Below are 17,926 nucleotides of genomic sequence, written 5' to 3'. Positions count from 1 at the left end.
GCCACGTGAAGTGTCGAAGGCCCGCTGACAAGAGGTCACGAAATTGACCCCAGGTGCCATGGGTTGACTGAATGAGATGACCGGCAGATGCACCAACCGTGTTCCCCCACTGTGCCAACTCGGTGCTTTATCCGCACGGCGCTCAGCTCGTTGTTGTGAGAGTCGCACCTCCGTCGTTGCTGGAGGGCGACTGCCTCCAGCCCTTCACCACACGCAGCCCTGTTACCCCGCCGTCACTCTGACGAACCGTTGCGCGAAGATAAGGGGCCGTCCATAAATGACGTCACGCACCTGGGGGGGGGGGTCAGACATTTGTGACGATGTGTGACGAGGGGGGGGGGGGGTTGAGAAATGTGACGTCACGTAAAAATGCGCAACTTTAAATAAATATAGACAACACGCTCTACTTACATCATTAGACCTCCTTTGTCAGTACCAAAATGTAATAATAGGGTTTTCCCCTTTTTTTCTGGCAACACAACTGAAACCTTTTTTACGAGGATTCATGTCTGCATTAACCACAATACCTGCAGTCAAAATGCAAACAAAAAACATACTATGATCATATATGCATTGTCCTTGAAACTGATTGGTCCACACCAAGGGACGGCTTTCTTTTGAGCCTCGACCCAATTGGTGCTCGACCAGATGACGCCAGAAGGCGTCACACAGCTCAAAGACAATGCACTATCAAAGTAATGAGGGCTCGGGGTGAGCATCTACATCATTAGACCTCCTTTGCCAGTACTAAAATGGTGTGGACCAATCAGTTTAAAGGACAATGCATATATTATAATAGTATGTTTTTTTGTTTGCATTATGACTGCGGGTATTGTGGTTAATGCAGACATGAATCCTCGTAAAAGGTTTCAGTTTTGTTGCCAGAAAAAAGGGGAAAAACCCTATTATTACGTTCTACTAAATTAAATAGACCTTTTTAATAAATGTTTTCTCCTACAACATCAGAGTGCAGCGCCACATTAAATACGCACTACAATGACAATAGTTTAAAGCGATTTGAAGCATGGTTTATTTTCAAAATGGAAATATGGTTTTGAGGTGGTGGGGGGCAGAGCCTTTGTGACATTATACTGAAGGGGGGTCTGACTTTTTGTGACGCCGTGTGACGAGGGAGGGGGGGTCAAAATCGTACAAAATCGCGTGACGTCATTTATGGACGGTCCCTAAACGCGCGGGAGCGGCTGTCTCTCTTCTCTCTCTCGAACGCCATCGGTGCACGTCCGCCTCCAACTCGATTGCGATGACGGGCGAGGGGCCGAGGAGGGCGAGGGGGCGAGAGAGGGGGAGAGGGGGCGAGAGAGGGGGAGAGAGAGGGGAGAGAGAGGGGGCGAGAGAGTGGGAGAAAGAGGGGGAGAGGGGGCGAGAGAGGGGGCGAGAGAGGGGGAGAGAGAGGGGGAGAGGGGGCGAGAGAGGGGGAGAGAGAGGGGGGAGAGGGGGAGAGAGGGGGAGAAGGGGAAGAGAGGGGGAGAGGGGGCGAGAGAGTGGGCGAGAGAGGGGGAGAGGGGGCGAGAGAGGGGGAGAGGGGGCGAGAGAGGGGGAGAGGGGGAGAGGGGCGAGAGAGGGGGAGAGGGGGCGAGAGAGGGGGAGACGCCGTCCCCCCGAGGACTGCGTTCTGCCGGCGTCCTCTTCCTGCCGCGCCGCACCCCCGGGCGCGCGAGACGGCCCCCACCACCCCCCCCCCCCCCTGGCGTTTCGAGTTTCGGATGCGGTCGCTCGCCCACGGGCGACCCCCCCGCCCCCGACCCCCGTCCCACCCTGGGGCTGTGGGAACGCGCGCGTGGGGAGGGAATTCTCCTCCCCTGCCGTCCTCCACACCCTCACGCGAGCCTCCTCCCTAGCTGCGTCTCTCTCCCATAGACTACGAGCCCGAGAGAGAGAGAGAGACCCTTGCAGCGATGATAGAAGAGACTCAACGACTCGCGAGAGGACACGTGGCCGTCAAATGGGCAGCAAATGTACAGGCGGGGGGGGGGGGGGGGGCAATACCCTGGGGCCCGTGTGAACCACGGTACGGCCACTGGCGACATTGGACCTTGGATGTTCTGTGTCTGGAGCCGGCGACCCACAGGGGTTGCCAGCTTTTTCACCGCAGGACAAACTCGACATATTCTGAGATGTCCATGGGACTCGGGATGTCCGTCAAAGAAGTCCAACGCAGTGATACCGGGACCTCGGGCACACATCGATTGCAGCCACCCGACACACAGGATGGCGATTCGCGGACAGGCGGTCACGCTCGTGACCCACAAGCAAAGACAAAGGTCCCCCCGTGTAGCCTTAACGGACATGTTGGGGCAAGTGCCGTTAGCGAGCATCTATGAAGGCCGGCACGGCGCACGAGAGGGTTGGGTGGCCAGCACCGCGCCCGACCGCCTTTGTCTCCCCAGCGGCGATGTTTACCATACACCGCACCGGGTACTCATTTGAGGCTGAGTCGACCTAGGATAGGCCCACGACCGGTTCGGATAATCGTCACCGCTGTTGTTCCATTAGCGGTTAATCAAACTCGGGTGGCCGGGTTTGTAGCGCAGCGTAGCGCTAACCACTACACTACCGCCCCCCACCACCACCACCAGCACCCAAGATCCGTGTTCACCGGCGCAGGGCGTTTACGCGGCATTCCGTGGGTCACCGCCAGAGCTTCCCGTCCCGCACAGCCGCGGTGAGGGAGCCGTGGACCATCCCGGAGCGGCTGCACCAGCTGTGTGCCGCTCGTGTGGCAGCGCGAAGAGCAATGCCTGCATGCCCCCCCCCCCCCCACACACACAGCGCACGAAAAAAAATCCCACCTAAAAAAAACCTCTCCCCTTGACTTCACCGCAGTGTTGTATGGTTTAACAATTATTTGAGAGTGCGCGTGTTTGAAGGGGGGAAAAAAGTGGAATGATTAATCCAGCAGAAACAACAAAGATAATTCTAGGATTGTATTCATCGGGTCTTTGACGATGATGAATGTGGAACTCCTCTGCGGTGCGTGGCTGTCGAGGGCAGGGCGGTGTGGATGATGATCTTGATGCTTGCTGCTGCTGATGATGATGGTTGTGGCTATGTTGTGCTGATGCAGGGCGACGGGAATGGTGGTCATTATGCTGCTGCTGCCGCAGATGATGTTGATGGCAACTGCTTCTGCTGATGCTGGTGATGGCTGTGGCACTGCCGTGTTGACGCAGGGTGGCGGAGATTGCCCGGAGATGAGCGTGGGAGCGGTGCGCCTGGCGCTGGAGGTCTCCCTCCCAGGCTCCTTCATCTACGTGTTCACCGACGCGCGAGCCAAGGACTACCGCCTCACGGCTGACGTGCTGCAGCTCATCCAGCACAAGCAGTCACAGGTGGACACCGATGGCACAGCCACCACCACCACCACAAACAACAACAACAGTGATCACACAACTCTCGCACGACAAACAACGGCCACAACAACAACATACTTGCTGTATGTTGAACTTCTTTCGCACCGTACGTAGCCAACCGTGCTAATTGGAGGTGCGGGGGGGGGGACTACAAGCCAAACAAACTAACCAGACAATAAACTAAACACGGCACGGATTTATAAAAAAAAAAACTCAACACATTCGTCAATAACACGACCCGAAAAGAAACACCTTTACGGTTTAATCGGTGCCATTTCCGGCGACCACTCTTCACAGCACGAGAGGTGACCCATTGTCCAAAATGATCGTCTGTTTGTGTAGTTTATTTCTCTTTTAAGGTCATCATTATTGACGAACGCGTCGAGGGCATTTTGTCATTCGCCGCTGTTGCACCGCTGCCAATGGCAGCGCCATCGCCCGATGTTCGCGACTGCTTTGAGGTTGAACATCGCTGTCAACCCGTATGGTTTACCAGTATTCTTTTCCAGGCAAATTGAGTAACAAAAATGTTTGTGTCTACTTGTTTGTGTTTCTCCCTTGCAATGGGACTTTGTAGGATGGACGTTGATATTTACAAGGGCACGGAGTGACCAATGAGGTCTGAATTGGTCTGTAATAAGTTTGCGCACTGATTAGGGGTTGACAGCTCTGGGTTGAATCCCTATGGAAGTGCAGTGACAGGGGTTTGGCGGCACGCGACGTGACCCCGCGATCTCTCTGCCAGGTGGTGTTTGTTCTCACGGGCGACTGCGGGGATCAGAGCCACCCGGGGTATCGCTCCTACGAGGAGATCGCCTCCACCAGCTCGGGCCAGGTCTTCCACCTCGACAAGAAGCAAGTGAATGAGGTGAGAGGGCGCTGCGATCGGGGGGGAGGGGAGGGGCGGGTTGACCGCTCGTTTTGTCTAAGCAGGTGGCATCGTAAAGCGTCCAGTGTAGCACCTCGTTCGCAAGGGGCGTCTGAATGCCCCTGGCTCAGGGCTGTACACGGGAGATTTCAACATTGATCGATCATCAGAAATGTACCTATTCGTGTCATCATCATCAACATCATCATCGCCACCGTCATGGCCTGTGGATTCGTTTTAGGATTATACCGCGTAATGTGCTCCGGCATCTTCCCAATACCTGTGAAAATGGATTTCATGGAGATAAAAAAACGTGGATTTCATAGCCACTTCAGAAACTGGAGCGAAACATCGGACATCGTTGCCGACCGGCACGCGGAACGACCTGGCACGCACCGGAGATCTGTGCAGCATCGTAAGCGCGGGGGCCCTACACAGTCAATGGATGGCGTTGATCTTGTGAGGTGCCCTTGGTCCGATGTTCCGGCAACACGAATTCCCGGAGCGTAATCATCATGCAGAGTTGTGCAAACAGTTTAAACAGGTGACCCAAACGCCACGGCAAGCCGCAAGAGAAAATTCTCAACGGCGAGTTGTCTCTCCGAAGCGTGACAACGCGTCTAATCACGAAGACACGCTGCCTGGAAGGAACTTAAAGATTTACCACATGTTAGCATGGGTGCCAAACTGCCTAAACGCTACAGTGTTTTTGTTAGGCTATGCCAGATAACTCATATTGAGACTCGCATCCCCCTTGGCTCGCTTGTGGACAACTTTTATGTTGCTTAAAGTCACATTTGCTACAATTATTATTATCATCATCATCAACGGATTAATGTTTTTTCAACATCCAACGTTTTATTGAACACTCAATCATAAGCTCACTGGGTATACAAATGCGAAGCGCCGCTTGTAGTTTCAGTATTTACAAGACTGGATTTGTTTTGTGGTTGCCACGTTACCGTGATGTTTCTGGCGATTTGTTGTTCAGCAATTTGTTTATTTATTTAAGAATAACAGCACCCGTTCCATCTGCAGGACAATTTGACGGGACCTTTGTATTGTAACACGTGCATAGTCTCCTTTGTTACAGCTTCGGGCTAACAGTTGTAAAGTTTTGGCCTTCGCAGATCGGCCAATTGCTTGAGCTACAAATATGTTCGAGTTTGTGTGCAGGAGGCACCAATGCACGAACGTTACTCGTGCAGAAATACACAATTCAACGATTTAAACTATTTAATATTTTACCAGGTAAGCCCCCACTGACTTAGGTAGCTTTTTTTTTCAGAAGCGACCTGGCCGCAAATGATAGCTCAACAAAGTTGCCATTCGCGTGGAAATTTATAGCAGTCAAATATTCTAAACGCGTGACGTTGATTTTGAATGTGGAGGGAAAAACCGGAGGACCCGGTAGAAAAAAATCCACGCGGCCACGGGGAGACAGACACGCAAACTCCAAATACACAGCAGGCGCCAGGGTTGGGATCGAGCCCACACGCTCCTGCATGCCAGGCGAGGCAGTTAACATCTCGCCACCCTGGCGCGCCCCCACAATTAGCAGCAGGGAAGCGGTTAATCAGAGCAAGTGTTTATTTTCACGCGCGCATAAACACCGGCGACCAAAGAAAGCAGCAACAGCGTCGGTGGTGGCGGTGGCGTTCAGCTGTCGGGCAGCAGCACGCGCCCGTAGAGGGGGGGGGGGGGGGTTGGGAAGTTTCCAGACGAAGACAAAATGTTCTGCTGGGATTTGTTCTTCGTTCCGTGCGGCTGCCAAATGTGTTTGGGATTTTGCGAAGCTCGCATGGCAATGCCGCGCGTGGTCGGCGAGGCAAGCTTGTCGTCGTGTGCGCTTGCGCGCCCGTAAGTTATGTCTCGCGATTACGCCTGTAAATTTATCCGCGCAAAGCCCTGCTGACTTTACGGAAAGCCAAACATGTGTAAAGATCAACCCCCGTCTGTGAGCATTGAACAGACTCATGCTGCTGAGCATGTGATCGCAGAGACGTAGGTCTTTTATCATCATGTCAGCCACGATCAATCCACTGTTGGATGAAGATCACCCCCACTGCAGCACCACTACCCTCTCACGAGACTGCGATACACCAAGCACTTGCACCTGAACCGATTTCATCGCTCAATCTCCTCCGCCGTTGTCCACCATCTATTCCAGCCACGGCGCGTCCTGGCCAAAGCCCACTCACAGCATTAATGGGTTCACCACAGTTGGTTGATTGGCAGGTCATGCGTGTCAATCAGTGCATTCGTTATTAACATCCCCCTGGAATTCGATTACCGATTCCTGACTTTTGGAACCGTCTCTAGAAAACGATAACTGGTTTACCGATCATCGTCTAACAAGCCCGGGCACGAATGCCCCCAGATGGAGCCTCGTAGCTTGAACCTCCACCCTCCATCATCAGCGCCCGCTGTTATATCGCTCTGCGAGGCCGTGTAAATCCCCCTGGGCGCACCGCTCGCCCACGGCTAACGTGCCACGGAGTTGGGGCTCAGGAAAGGGTGCACGGCAGAGGCGGGGGGGGGGGGGGGCTTATGAAGGAGGAAGCGAGAGTAGAGGGCTCGGGGTTTTCCCTTCATCAAAATGCCACCGAGTAACAAAGCCAGCTTCCAAGAAGACCCGCTCAGGGCAGCGAACTCCATCAACTGGGCCGCTTTGCCAGATTGGGAGTTGGGGAAGTGGGAAAGAGAGAGGCGGGGGGGGGGGGGGGGTGATCCCAAGGATTGGAGGTGGCTACTCTGGTCGATCGAGTGTGGCACCGGCAGTCAGGGCAGTGGAAGCACCGTCATTTCAGCAGCAGCAGCAGCAAGCCTGGCGTGTTTGGGAAAACAAAGACCCTGAAGCAACAGGGGCGGGTTCCCTGGGGGATTTTCCCGAGACTCGTGCACCTAGGGGCCTTAGCACGCAGCAGGGATAGGCGACGCATTGATCGGATACTGGAGTCAATGACCCCACCAGCTGGGGCCACTTTGGCTCAAAGAGCCGGCTGAGCTGGGGCTGACTGGGAGAGAGCGAGGCGGTGGCGGTGGTGGCAGTGGCTGACGTTGGCTGGAGGCGCACAAAGCGAGGGAGCCCGGCCAGTTTACAGATGCATCGATGGTGCAGATGGTTTCATTGGCCAGGCAGCTCAGTGGTAGGGTGAGCTGCTCGCAATCAGAGGGTTGTGAGTTCACATCCTGCCTGGGAGTTGTCTCGGCCCATTATCCCTCCGAGGTCGATAAAACGCAAACCACTTTGTGGGGAAGTCAATAGTTGGTTGTCTTATGGATAAACTCACCACGGCCATGGGAATGAGGAATTTCCACCACTGGCTCAGGGTTCAGAAAAGGAGACAAGCACTGACCCAATGTTCGTTTGAGCAGGAAGTAACTTTGACTTTATTTTATTTATGAAATTCTTTCCAACGAAAATTGAAAGTGTTGCTGCTGTGTGTACTGTTTCTGTATTTGTGTTGTATTGTTGAACCCTTCCCATACTTTAATCTCCTCTAGCTCTCACCTTGTAACCTCCACCTGGATTGCTCGCTCCATCATCGTCATCATTGTAAATGAGTAAACGATGAAGACCCGTTGCGCCAACCGTAGGGGTGCCCACGTGTCACTGCACTGTAGAGTTAGGCCTCCTGCAAGGTTAGGCCGGTGTCACGACAGATCTCACGCTGCCTCCCATCCACAATTGCTCCTCATGCCCCACCTATTCCATATCTGTTAACCCCTTATCAGTGCCCTACCGTATTACAGACCAATTCAGATCTTGTCGGTAACCCCGTGCCCTTATAAATCTCAAAGTTCATCCTACAAAGTCCCATCACAAGGTAGAAACACAAATTCATAGCCCAAAAAATATTTTACTCAATTTCCCTGTACAAGAATACGGGTAAACCGTATGGTTTAACACGTAGGCTTTCGCGACCCAAAAACCCTCTATTATGTACGTCTTGAGGTGCAGTCAGTCACGTGGTTTATACATCCAAGCTGCATTGCATAACACTTATTTGCGCTTCTCACGTTGGTTATTCATACCTGACCAACACGTGGAAATTTTTAAAATTAACAAAGTGAGCAACATAAAGGTGGAGGTGGCCACGTGGCCACCTCCTCAAGGTCAGAGAACTGAGCCGGAACTGCTGCTGAGATCCTGAGTTTAGTTCTGGGCAGGCGCCCGTGATTAAACTGGGTCCCCAGGTGTAGCTAGTCTCAAGCTGGTCGCCACTGGTCAGGTGTAACCCGGAGATGATCTCAGCCAGGTCACCAATGGTCAGGTGTAGCCAGGAGATTATCTCAGCCTGGTCACACTGATGCCTCCAAAAAAACCCTGTCACGTAAAATTTGGTTTTGATTTGATTGGCTTCATCCATTTCAGACAATGTAAAATGTCGCTTTGGCTATCACGTGACAGTTTCATGTGTTCATTTCCTCATTGAGTATGTTAATTTCTGTTATTAGTAAATGTTTTAATTCCCAGGACCTTAAAAAGCCTAAAGAAAACTTTCCAGCGGCAATTCATGGTAAAAATAAACACGTGGCCCAACTTATGTACATTAACTCTAATTATATTTAGCTTAACATGAAACTGAAATGACACATATAAACAAATTATCGGTAAATTGCCACAGTCTATACTTGCAGTCATAACAAGATAATATGGAATTGCAAAAGTACCGACAATTTAGGTTAACAATGTCATATACCATGAACAATCACGTCAGTGCAGGTCCGTGAAGTCGGGGGCCCAGGATTGGTGCCACTGATATCTGCTGTGGCTGGGAATACGGACTCTGGGCGCCAGGTTCATACTGTAGTGTGCTAACCATTGGGTCACCACTCACTTGGTGTGGGGAGGCCTTTGGAGAGACAAATGTCTGCAAATTAATTATTCTTAAATATTCAAAACGATATTTCACAATGATGGATAATTATGCATCATATTGGGTTAATGTTTCCATTTTAGGTATAATAAGTAAGTCGAAGTGATTTTCTGTTCAAATGGGAACAGAGGCGATGCTTTTCTCCTGTTTACAGCCCTGCGCCGGTGGTGGGAATTCCTCATTCCTATGATGAGACGAGCCTATCCACATAACAAAACGACTGTTTAATACCCTCTTAAATATAATTTGTACCAGCTTGTGCCCGTTGTATATTTTAATCCTGAACATGTGCTGGAAGTTAAGTGTAGGTCAACTCCAATTCCATGTATACCGTGATCTGACACGGATTTTCCACATAGCGCATGCCAGCTGCTCGAAGCCAGCTGTGGTGTGGCAGTATTAGCATAAATGCTATTTGACCCCAATTGCACCTGGAAATTGACAATTTGGAAAACCCAAGCCAGCTTTCCTAGTGCTGAAACTTGGAGTTGAACCACAATGCTATTCAGGGCCATCGCGAGACACCAACAACACATAGAGGGGGGTGACCAGGTGTTTCTTAGGTTAGAACATTGAGCCAACACCGTTGAGATTCTAGGTTAGAACTGGGCAGCTGTCCATGAACAGATTCCTGCGGAGGGAGCTGGTAGGAACGTTGGGTTGCTCGGTCAATGGCCAGGGTCAACGGCCGCACCACGTGGTGTATTCCGCAAATATGCCCGACTGTGAGGGCGGGCACAAGCCGGCGTGAGTAGGTGAAACGTTGAGTTTTATAAGGGCACCACGGGGTGACCAGCCCCTCCCCACCCAGCCCCACCCTCCCCACCCGGCCCCTCCCCACCCTCCCCACCCAGCCCCTCCCCACCCTCCCCACCCAGCCCCTCCCCACCCTCCCCTCCCCACCCAGCCCCTCCCTACCCTCCCCTCTCCACCCAGCCCCACCCCTCCCATTTTTGGATGCACAACGGACGGACGGACACAATAATCCCCTGTGGGCTGGTGTAACCAGGAGGTTCCTACCAGTATTATACTGGCTTATAAGGTTATATAGTGAGTCAGCAGTCTTGGTCTGGCCACCAGTAACTCGTGTGATGGCCCATCTCACGTGATGCCTCATCAGACGAGATGCCGGACAAATCCAGGTTAATTATTTTAAGTGAGAAAAAAAGTTTTTCCCAACCACACGCCTTTTGTGTCCTCACGCCCACGGGGACTCGCTGGTCCATGCAAGTCAATTGGCCTGCCCTTTATCAAGATTCTCCCGTAGTGTTATTTATCATGGTTATATCAAAGTGTGGATTTACCAAGAAACCTAAACCACCTGTACTGTACTGGGCTTCTCGGGAGACATACCAGACAGCCTGAGAGGATGCCTCTTCATCCTTGGCCGAAACTACACCTGCTCTGAATTATCCAAATCACAACAGTTTGGATTCCACGTGTATTGGGCCATTACACGAAGCCGTTTGAAATTGGATACGGCTTAGAGTCTATGCGCGTGCATCGTACCTGGAATTGCTTTTCAATGCTCATCCTTACTGTGCTCACTCACTCGCACACTCACTCACTCACCTAATCCCTCATTCACCCACTCATTATGCCATCAACTCACTCACTCAACCACTCACTCACTAGCCTAATCCCTCATTCACCCACTCATTATGACATCAACTAACTCACTCAACCACTCACTCACTCACCTAATCCCTCATTCACCCACTCATTATGACATTAACTCACTCACTCGCACACTCACTAACCTAATCCCTCATTCACCCACTCATTATGACATCAACTAACTCACTCGCACACTCACTAACCTAATCTCTCATTCACCCACTCATTATGACATCAACTCACTCACTCGCACATTCACTCACTAACCTAATCCCTCATTCACCCACTCATTATGACATCAACTAACTCACTCAACCACTCACTCACTAACCTAATCCCTCATTCACCTACTCATTATGACATCAACTCACTCACTCGCACACTCACTCACTAACCTAATCCCTCATTCACCCACTCATTATGACATCAACTAACTCACTCAACCACTCACTCACCACACTGCAGGACACAACACTTCTCTGTCTGCTTCTTTCTCGTGCCACGCTTTATAATTCCCACCATCATATTTTTTCATAGCTCTTCAATAAAAAAAACACGTTTTTTTATCAATTACAACTTTGACAGTGCTGTTAGAGGTTGCGGGCTTCTGGGCCGCCTGTGCCCAACAACTTTGTGAGTATAAGCAATAAATAAATGGGTATTTAATAAGTAATAAATACACGCAAACCCCAGGGCGCGTGCGGCGATCCCAGCGTTCAGCTTGCGGCGCTCCCCCTGCGTGTACCTTGCCAAGATTAATTAGAGATTTACCGATGCCTCCCCCCCCCCCTTTGCCAATTTACGCGTCCCTTAATTTTAAATGTCAGCAATCGCGTGCAATTAAGTGAGGCCGAGTGGAACCGTGGATTAGCTCTGTTGGTGGCTCGTCAGCGTGGATGTCCCCCTCCCCCCGCTTTGAACGCGATTCACTGCGGCTCGGAATGTCTCTCCATGCCCGCGTTATGCAATAATTTAATCACTTTACATAAGCGGCCGACGGGGGGATTTGTAATTATGGAAATTTCGCGCTGGTAATGCGGTTTCATATTTGAGGACCGTGATCTATTTTTTGGGGGGCGTGGTGTGGAGGGGGAATGCCAAAAGTTACGGGCAAACATCCCCAAGAAGGAGCCTTAAGCTAATGTATCTTGAGGCAAGTTAATATCTTGCAAATTAGTCTCTCCTGGTCTCTTGAGTTCTCACCCTGGTCAAACAGAATGAACTTGAAACTGAGAAAAAGTGTAACTCGGTGATGACGCTTTGCTTGGTGAGTAAAGCAAGAGGAATCGTGGGGGGGTGTGTGCGGGTGGGGGGTGTGGGGAGGGTGGAGGGGTGTGTGTGGGGGTGTGTAGGGGGGTGTGTGGCGGGGTGTGGGGAGGGTGGTATGGGGGGGGGGGGTGAGCGCAGTTATTCAACTTGGTTGGAGCCAAAAGGACGTGTGGTGGTGCAGGGCCTCACCGCAAGACCAAAACAGGAAGGGCTTCTTCACAATTCTAGCACTTCGCCTGATGAAGCTGGCTCTAGTCACCAGCGAAACGTCGTCCTCAAATTGTAAAGATTAGCGTTAACTCTCCCAACACACCGGCGTTGCTGAACGAGTAACTAATCGGGCACGTTTTGTTTACGGGACAGACCCTTTACTAATTGGCCGTGTCAGTTGCGAAAGCCTCCTTCCTACTACTGCTGCTGCTGCGTGTTAAACCCCTAAACCACGTGTCGGCCGAGCGTCGGTCCTCCCGGTGGCCCACTCGGTGTCGGCCGCGCCTGCCCTCCGGTCGACCTTCCCCCGTGGTCTCGCCGACGAGCGCCGCGGTTGACGCGCCGCCCCGCGGCTTCGCTTTCCGCAGGTCCTCAAGTGGGTGGAAGAGGCCGTGCAGGCCTCTAAGGTTCACCTCCTGTCCACCGACCACGAGGAGACGGGCCACCGCTCCTGGACCGTGCCCTTTGACCCCAGTCTGCGGGAGGTCACCGTGTCTCTGAGCGGAGCAGCCCCCGAGGTGGAACTCTGGGACCCGAGCGGTAAGCGGGGTTGCGGGCGGCGCTGACGACTGGGAGGGAGGCGGGCGGGGGTGGACAAAGCCTCGTTATTACCGCCGAGAAGAAGTCGGGCGATGTCTGTTGACGCCGGGCGCCGTAAGTTCTCACGGGTGAGGAGAGGGGAGGGGGGGGAGGCCTTCTCTGCCACTGCTTGGGCCCCTCCCTGTGGATCACTTAAAGCATGGTGGCAGACTTCAATACTATGGCTCCTTTGTGGAGCCTCGTTGTCGTTTCACAGTTGAATGTCCTGAGCTGGTAGAGTTAAGCCGGTGACAATAATGAAAGAATACTGCTCGGTGGCTAAGCGGTGGAGTGAGCTGGGCTGTTCATGCCACTCCATCAGTCGCCGTGCCAGCCCTTAATGTTCACAACACAGCACGTGGCCACGACAGTCTATAAGGCTACATGGGGGATCTTTGTCTTTACATTTATCCACGTGTGCTCCCCCCCCTTATAGGCAAGCAGATCAAGCAGGAAACTGGACTGAGTGAGCTCCTGCACCTGCCCAACTCGGCGCTCATTGTCAGCGTCAAACTACCCACGCCCGGACTCTGGACCATCAAGGTGCCCCTCGCTCACCAACCGGCTAACAACGCCACCCCACCACCAACCACCACCACCCCACCACCACTAAACCACCACTCCACCACCACTAAACCACTACTCCACCATCACTCCACCACCCCACCACCACCCAACCACCCCACCACTACCACCACTCCACTACCACCAACCCACCACCACCATTCTACCTTCACCACTCTACCACCACCCCACCTCCACCACCCCACCACCTCACCTCCACAACCCCACCTCTACCACCCCACCACCCATATACATATATATATACGTTAGACATAGCTGCCATCCTATGACTAAACTGGCCTCCGCTGTGGAAATGTGGAATTTTCATCACTCACCAATGGTTGCCAGTGTAAATAAGTGCTGTCCAATTTCTCATCTGAAGACGAAAACGCGAATGCTTTTTATTCTTGGCCGGACAGTTCATTTGTGACAGCGTGCACACATACCAGTGCACGCTTTTCAAAAGCTCGAGTTGCAGAGTCTGAGGAGTCACACGGGCACATCGTTAATAATAATAACGCGTCCTGCGAAAGCCATCTCCTCCTGCCTCTCCACTTGCTGTGGCCTGAGACGAACGCGTGATGGGTGACGTGCGCCCGTCAGGCTCATCCCGCCCAGCTCGGTGGACTTCAAACGCTCGCGTCATCTCCGCTCGTCTGCTATTTTCCTCCTTCGGGGACAGGGAGAGCCTTTGAAGCGCAAAGGCAACGTAATTATACGTCTTGTTAAATGTGGCGTCTGATGTCTGCTCTGCAAACGAGTGCTAGATCACAGGCCCCGACTTGATGTCAGCCATTTATTTCGTCTGTCTAAAAAAAAAGAATCGCTGTTATGGATTGCATATATATATATTTTTTACCCAGAGATTGAGCTCACCTTTTCATTCGAGTGTTAAAACATTTTAAAACGACAACGCACAGCACTCTGTTGGCCTCTGCTAGACATCGGTCTCCCTATGCTCAGTCAGTCGTTGTGGCGGTTTGTCCATACTTCGCCATGATGGTAAGTGTGGCCTGGCAAAGATGGGGGGCGGACAGGGCTGGTTCAGTCATCAAAAACATTTTTTTTCGTGAAATACATGGGAGGCTATTACCATTTACAATGTTGTTTTTCAGTCTTCCTCGATGTCTCTGAAATGGCATAATTGGGTCAATTTGATGGTGCAATTTATGTAATGTAGCAATATATGTAACATTCTGGATTGGGGCAGAGAGTTGCATTTATGTTTTATTATTTTTTATTGTAATACTCGAAGCGGATGCTGTGATTTGTCATTTTTAAATCTATGGTCTATTGGTTGGCATGGATACAAGGCATACACACTTTTGCGTTTTAATTCATTTAAATTTCATATGATATGAAATAAAATGAATACCTATAAAGCAATTAGCCTAACATTCCAAGCTTGGAATGTTTCAAATACTCCTTGTAAAAACTGAGGGTTTTTTTAGGAAAAAGACTCCAGGTCATATCAAGTGTGTGCATTTGTTCATAGGTAGCTTTTACAAAGTTTAGTTTAAACAAAAAAATAATTTGACAGCAAAAAAAAATGTTCTGAGTTGGAAATAACAAAGCAAGGATCTCCTTTGCGGCTGTTCATGATGTCGGAAGGAAGTCGTTAACCTTTGGCCTTTAATCTTGAGGCCCTCTATTTTCCTTGCAGGCTTCCCATTGGGCTCAGCCGCTATGGTTCAGCAGGGGTCACAGGGTCAGCTTAAGACCATGTTGTCTTACAAGCCAGCGGGGTTTGAAAGGGAAATTCCCCCATTCAGTGATTCTATTATTGCAGTGATAGAAAACCTTAGCGGACTGTTACGTGCTGCCAATCATAACGTCGGTAGCCTCTGAGGTGGAATCGTAAGTTGTAATACGACTTGGCATTTACGGCGGATTTGATGATCCTTTGGTAACGGAACTTGCTCTGCCATTCGGCAGTCTCAAAGAGTAGTTTATAGGGCTAGAGGATGTTTGTGTTTGATTAAGTTGAGCTGTACATTTTTTTTATTCATTAGCGTTGCTGAGCACAAGGCCCAAAGGCCAAAAACATCATGCAGCCAGCAACAAACAGCACAATGGGATGTGCAATTGAAAAGAGTTGACATGTTTCTTGAATTGAGCAAGTTCATTGTCAGAAACGTGGGAAAATAGACGGCAGGAGGGAATTCCAAAGTGGAGCAGCTTGAGGGAAGAAGCAGAAAGAGAAGTGATCTGGCCTGCAGTGTGGTTAGTGGGTGGGTGAGTGAGTGGGTGAGTGAGGGGGTGGGTGAGTGAATGGGTGACTGAGTGAATGGATGAGTCGGTGGGTGAGTGAGTGGTTTAGTGGGTGAGGGATTGAGTGAGTGAGTGGTTGAAGTGGGTGAGTGAGTGGGTGGGATAGTTAGTGTTGTGACCTGCAGCATGATGGTGGTGTTGGTTGAACACAGTCTGGATAACGCGGGCAGTGTCTGGTAAAGACCGAGTCCTCAACACGGGTGGAGGAATCGGTTAGCGAAGTTCATGGGAACAGTAACCATGGAAGTAGCAGTAGAAGAGCGATGAGGAGAAATTCCAAGGTGAGGAATACTGGAAACAGTTTTCACAACATCTGTAGCAGCCACGGTAATTTACATATTTTATGCACCGTATACTGCATTTCACTGTCCCAGGCTTTGTGCCCTACATAAGACTCCATCCATAAGTGCCAGGCAAGGCCGTAGCCATGGAATCAACATTGAGAGGGACCAAATCTTCCAGGGGGTCCCCCCCCCAGAAAAAATTCTAAATTTGAAAACGAATTTCCTGCCTAAATATAAAAAAAAAATCACTAACACTTAGGATGGACTTTTATTTATTTTTTACAATAATGTCTAATAGTGTATTATATTACATTTCTGTTTTTTTTCTTTTTTTACCTTTTATTGTTTCATTGTATGTAATGGCAGAGATTAGGGATTAATCAAGTACAACCATAACCACAATCATATAAACAGAAATCTATTTCATAGCAATATATTGGGGGGGGGGGACATTTTGAGCATATTTGAATATAGGAGGGGGACGTGTGTCCCCCCCCCCCCCCAATAAATATTATAACTACGGCCTTGGTGCCAGACGCCATTCATTCATAGCGCACCGACCTACTCGTCTTGCCGTTCCGTCGCCCCTCAACTCGTTCATCTCGGCGAGCGCCGACGCCCTCCACTGGCGCCAGAGGGCAGGGCCCCCACCACCGGCCGACCGGTTGTCCTCTCCCGCTCAAGCGGCCGGCGGCTTCGCGGCCAGGTTGGGCGGGCCTCGCTGAGCCCCAGAGTGAAACCGCCAGGACTCCCGAGGGGGCGGCACTACGCGAGAGGGCATCGCCTGCGGCACGGCATTATGAGAGGCAACCGGGGTCACGATCTGCGTCGGATCACGGCGGCGACGCGGCAATGACCCAGGAAATGTTCGCGAGGAGCTGACAGCTGCATTGACGTGTTTTGCCCCCTCGTTTTTTGTTGTTGATGTTTCCTAATTGAGCGATGCGAACCACGTTGAACCTTGCGAAAACGACACCAAAGTATGCCTCAAACCTTCGGACAACAAGGTGGCAGAGCGGTAACACTTGTGCCTCGCAGCTTGAGTCCCTGGGTTCAATTCCTTCCTCGGGGGGAGGCGTCCTTTCCATGTGGAGTTTGTATGATATCCGCCTGTTCTTCATGGCTTTCCTCTGGGTCCTCATGGTTTTCTGCCACAGCTAAACAAAACAATGTCACCGGTATTGGCTAAAGATCCCAACGCTTAAAATGTACCTGAAAATTACTCAATTGGGATCACGCAGCAGCAGCAGCAACATTGCCCACTGCTGTGGAAAGTTGGCAGGACCCGGCTGAAATATTTTTTGAAGCTTTCTTCGGTAGAACAAGCGTAATAAAGACAATAAAATAAAACACTGACTGCAGTTGCAATATTGCGAGTATCGTGTAGATAGGTTTTATTGTTGTTTTGTGATGGGAGTTTATAACATCGTACTTTATCATGAGCCCATGCCAATGTGAACTTTCCCTCCAAAAATCCGATGCCAATTTGATGAGAGAGAAAAATTACCCGGAGAGAAAACGTCGCCGCTGAACGTAATCGGCACGCACGCAAACTCTTCCCCAAAGTGTTGCTCGCTGTGCCAACAACGGAGTGTTTCCTCAAATGCGATACTTTGACAGGCACTTGTAAAGATTCGTGCACGTGGAGGATGGTGGGGCGTTTGATTTTGGATGAAGGCCTATTGGATCAGGCTTTGACCATTGTCTCCTTTTGCCAGCATATTTGCAAATTATGTAAAAAAATTACAATCTGACAAAAAAACATGAGGGGGAAAAAATATATATATCTATAGGAAATGCTTATGAAGCATTGGTTGGAACCCCGGATGATTCTGCACATACTGTATTTACTTGGCCTCCGTTGGATATGTGCAACTAAAAGCTCTCGTTTCTCTCGTGTGAGTCGCTGGGTGTGATGGTCGCGCTTTGTTCAGTACCAACATCGCTTGAATTAACCGACGAGCCTAAACGTGCCGAATATGCCCAATGTCGTTGGATCTTGGAAGCTAA

The 17,926-nt window shown here is 50.8% G+C and overlaps 1 protein-coding gene across 1 annotated transcript in view; it reads left to right on the top strand.

Annotated features, from left to right (window-relative positions):
• LOC116953104 (hemicentin-1-like) overlaps nucleotides 1-17,926 on the top strand; it is a 144,700-nt gene that overhangs the window by 21,178 nt on the left and 105,596 nt on the right. The window contains exons 3-6 of the mRNA XM_076074757.1: nucleotides 3,192-3,350; nucleotides 4,117-4,239; nucleotides 12,587-12,758; nucleotides 13,234-13,340. Coding sequence (XP_075930872.1) covers nucleotides 3,192-3,350; nucleotides 4,117-4,239; nucleotides 12,587-12,758; nucleotides 13,234-13,340 — 561 coding nt within the window. The remainder of the gene's footprint in view (nucleotides 1-3,191; nucleotides 3,351-4,116; nucleotides 4,240-12,586; nucleotides 12,759-13,233; nucleotides 13,341-17,926) is intronic.

Source organism: Petromyzon marinus, chromosome 50 (genome assembly GCF_048934315.1).
Source record: "Petromyzon marinus isolate PM22_M1 ecotype Great Lakes invasive population chromosome 50, UKy_Petmar_22M1.pri1.0, whole genome shotgun sequence".
In the NCBI taxonomy this organism is placed as follows: Eukaryota; Metazoa; Chordata; class Hyperoartia; order Petromyzontiformes; family Petromyzontidae; genus Petromyzon; species Petromyzon marinus.
Note: the sequence above shows the minus strand (reverse complement) of the source record. Positions and strands in the feature narration are given on the sequence as shown.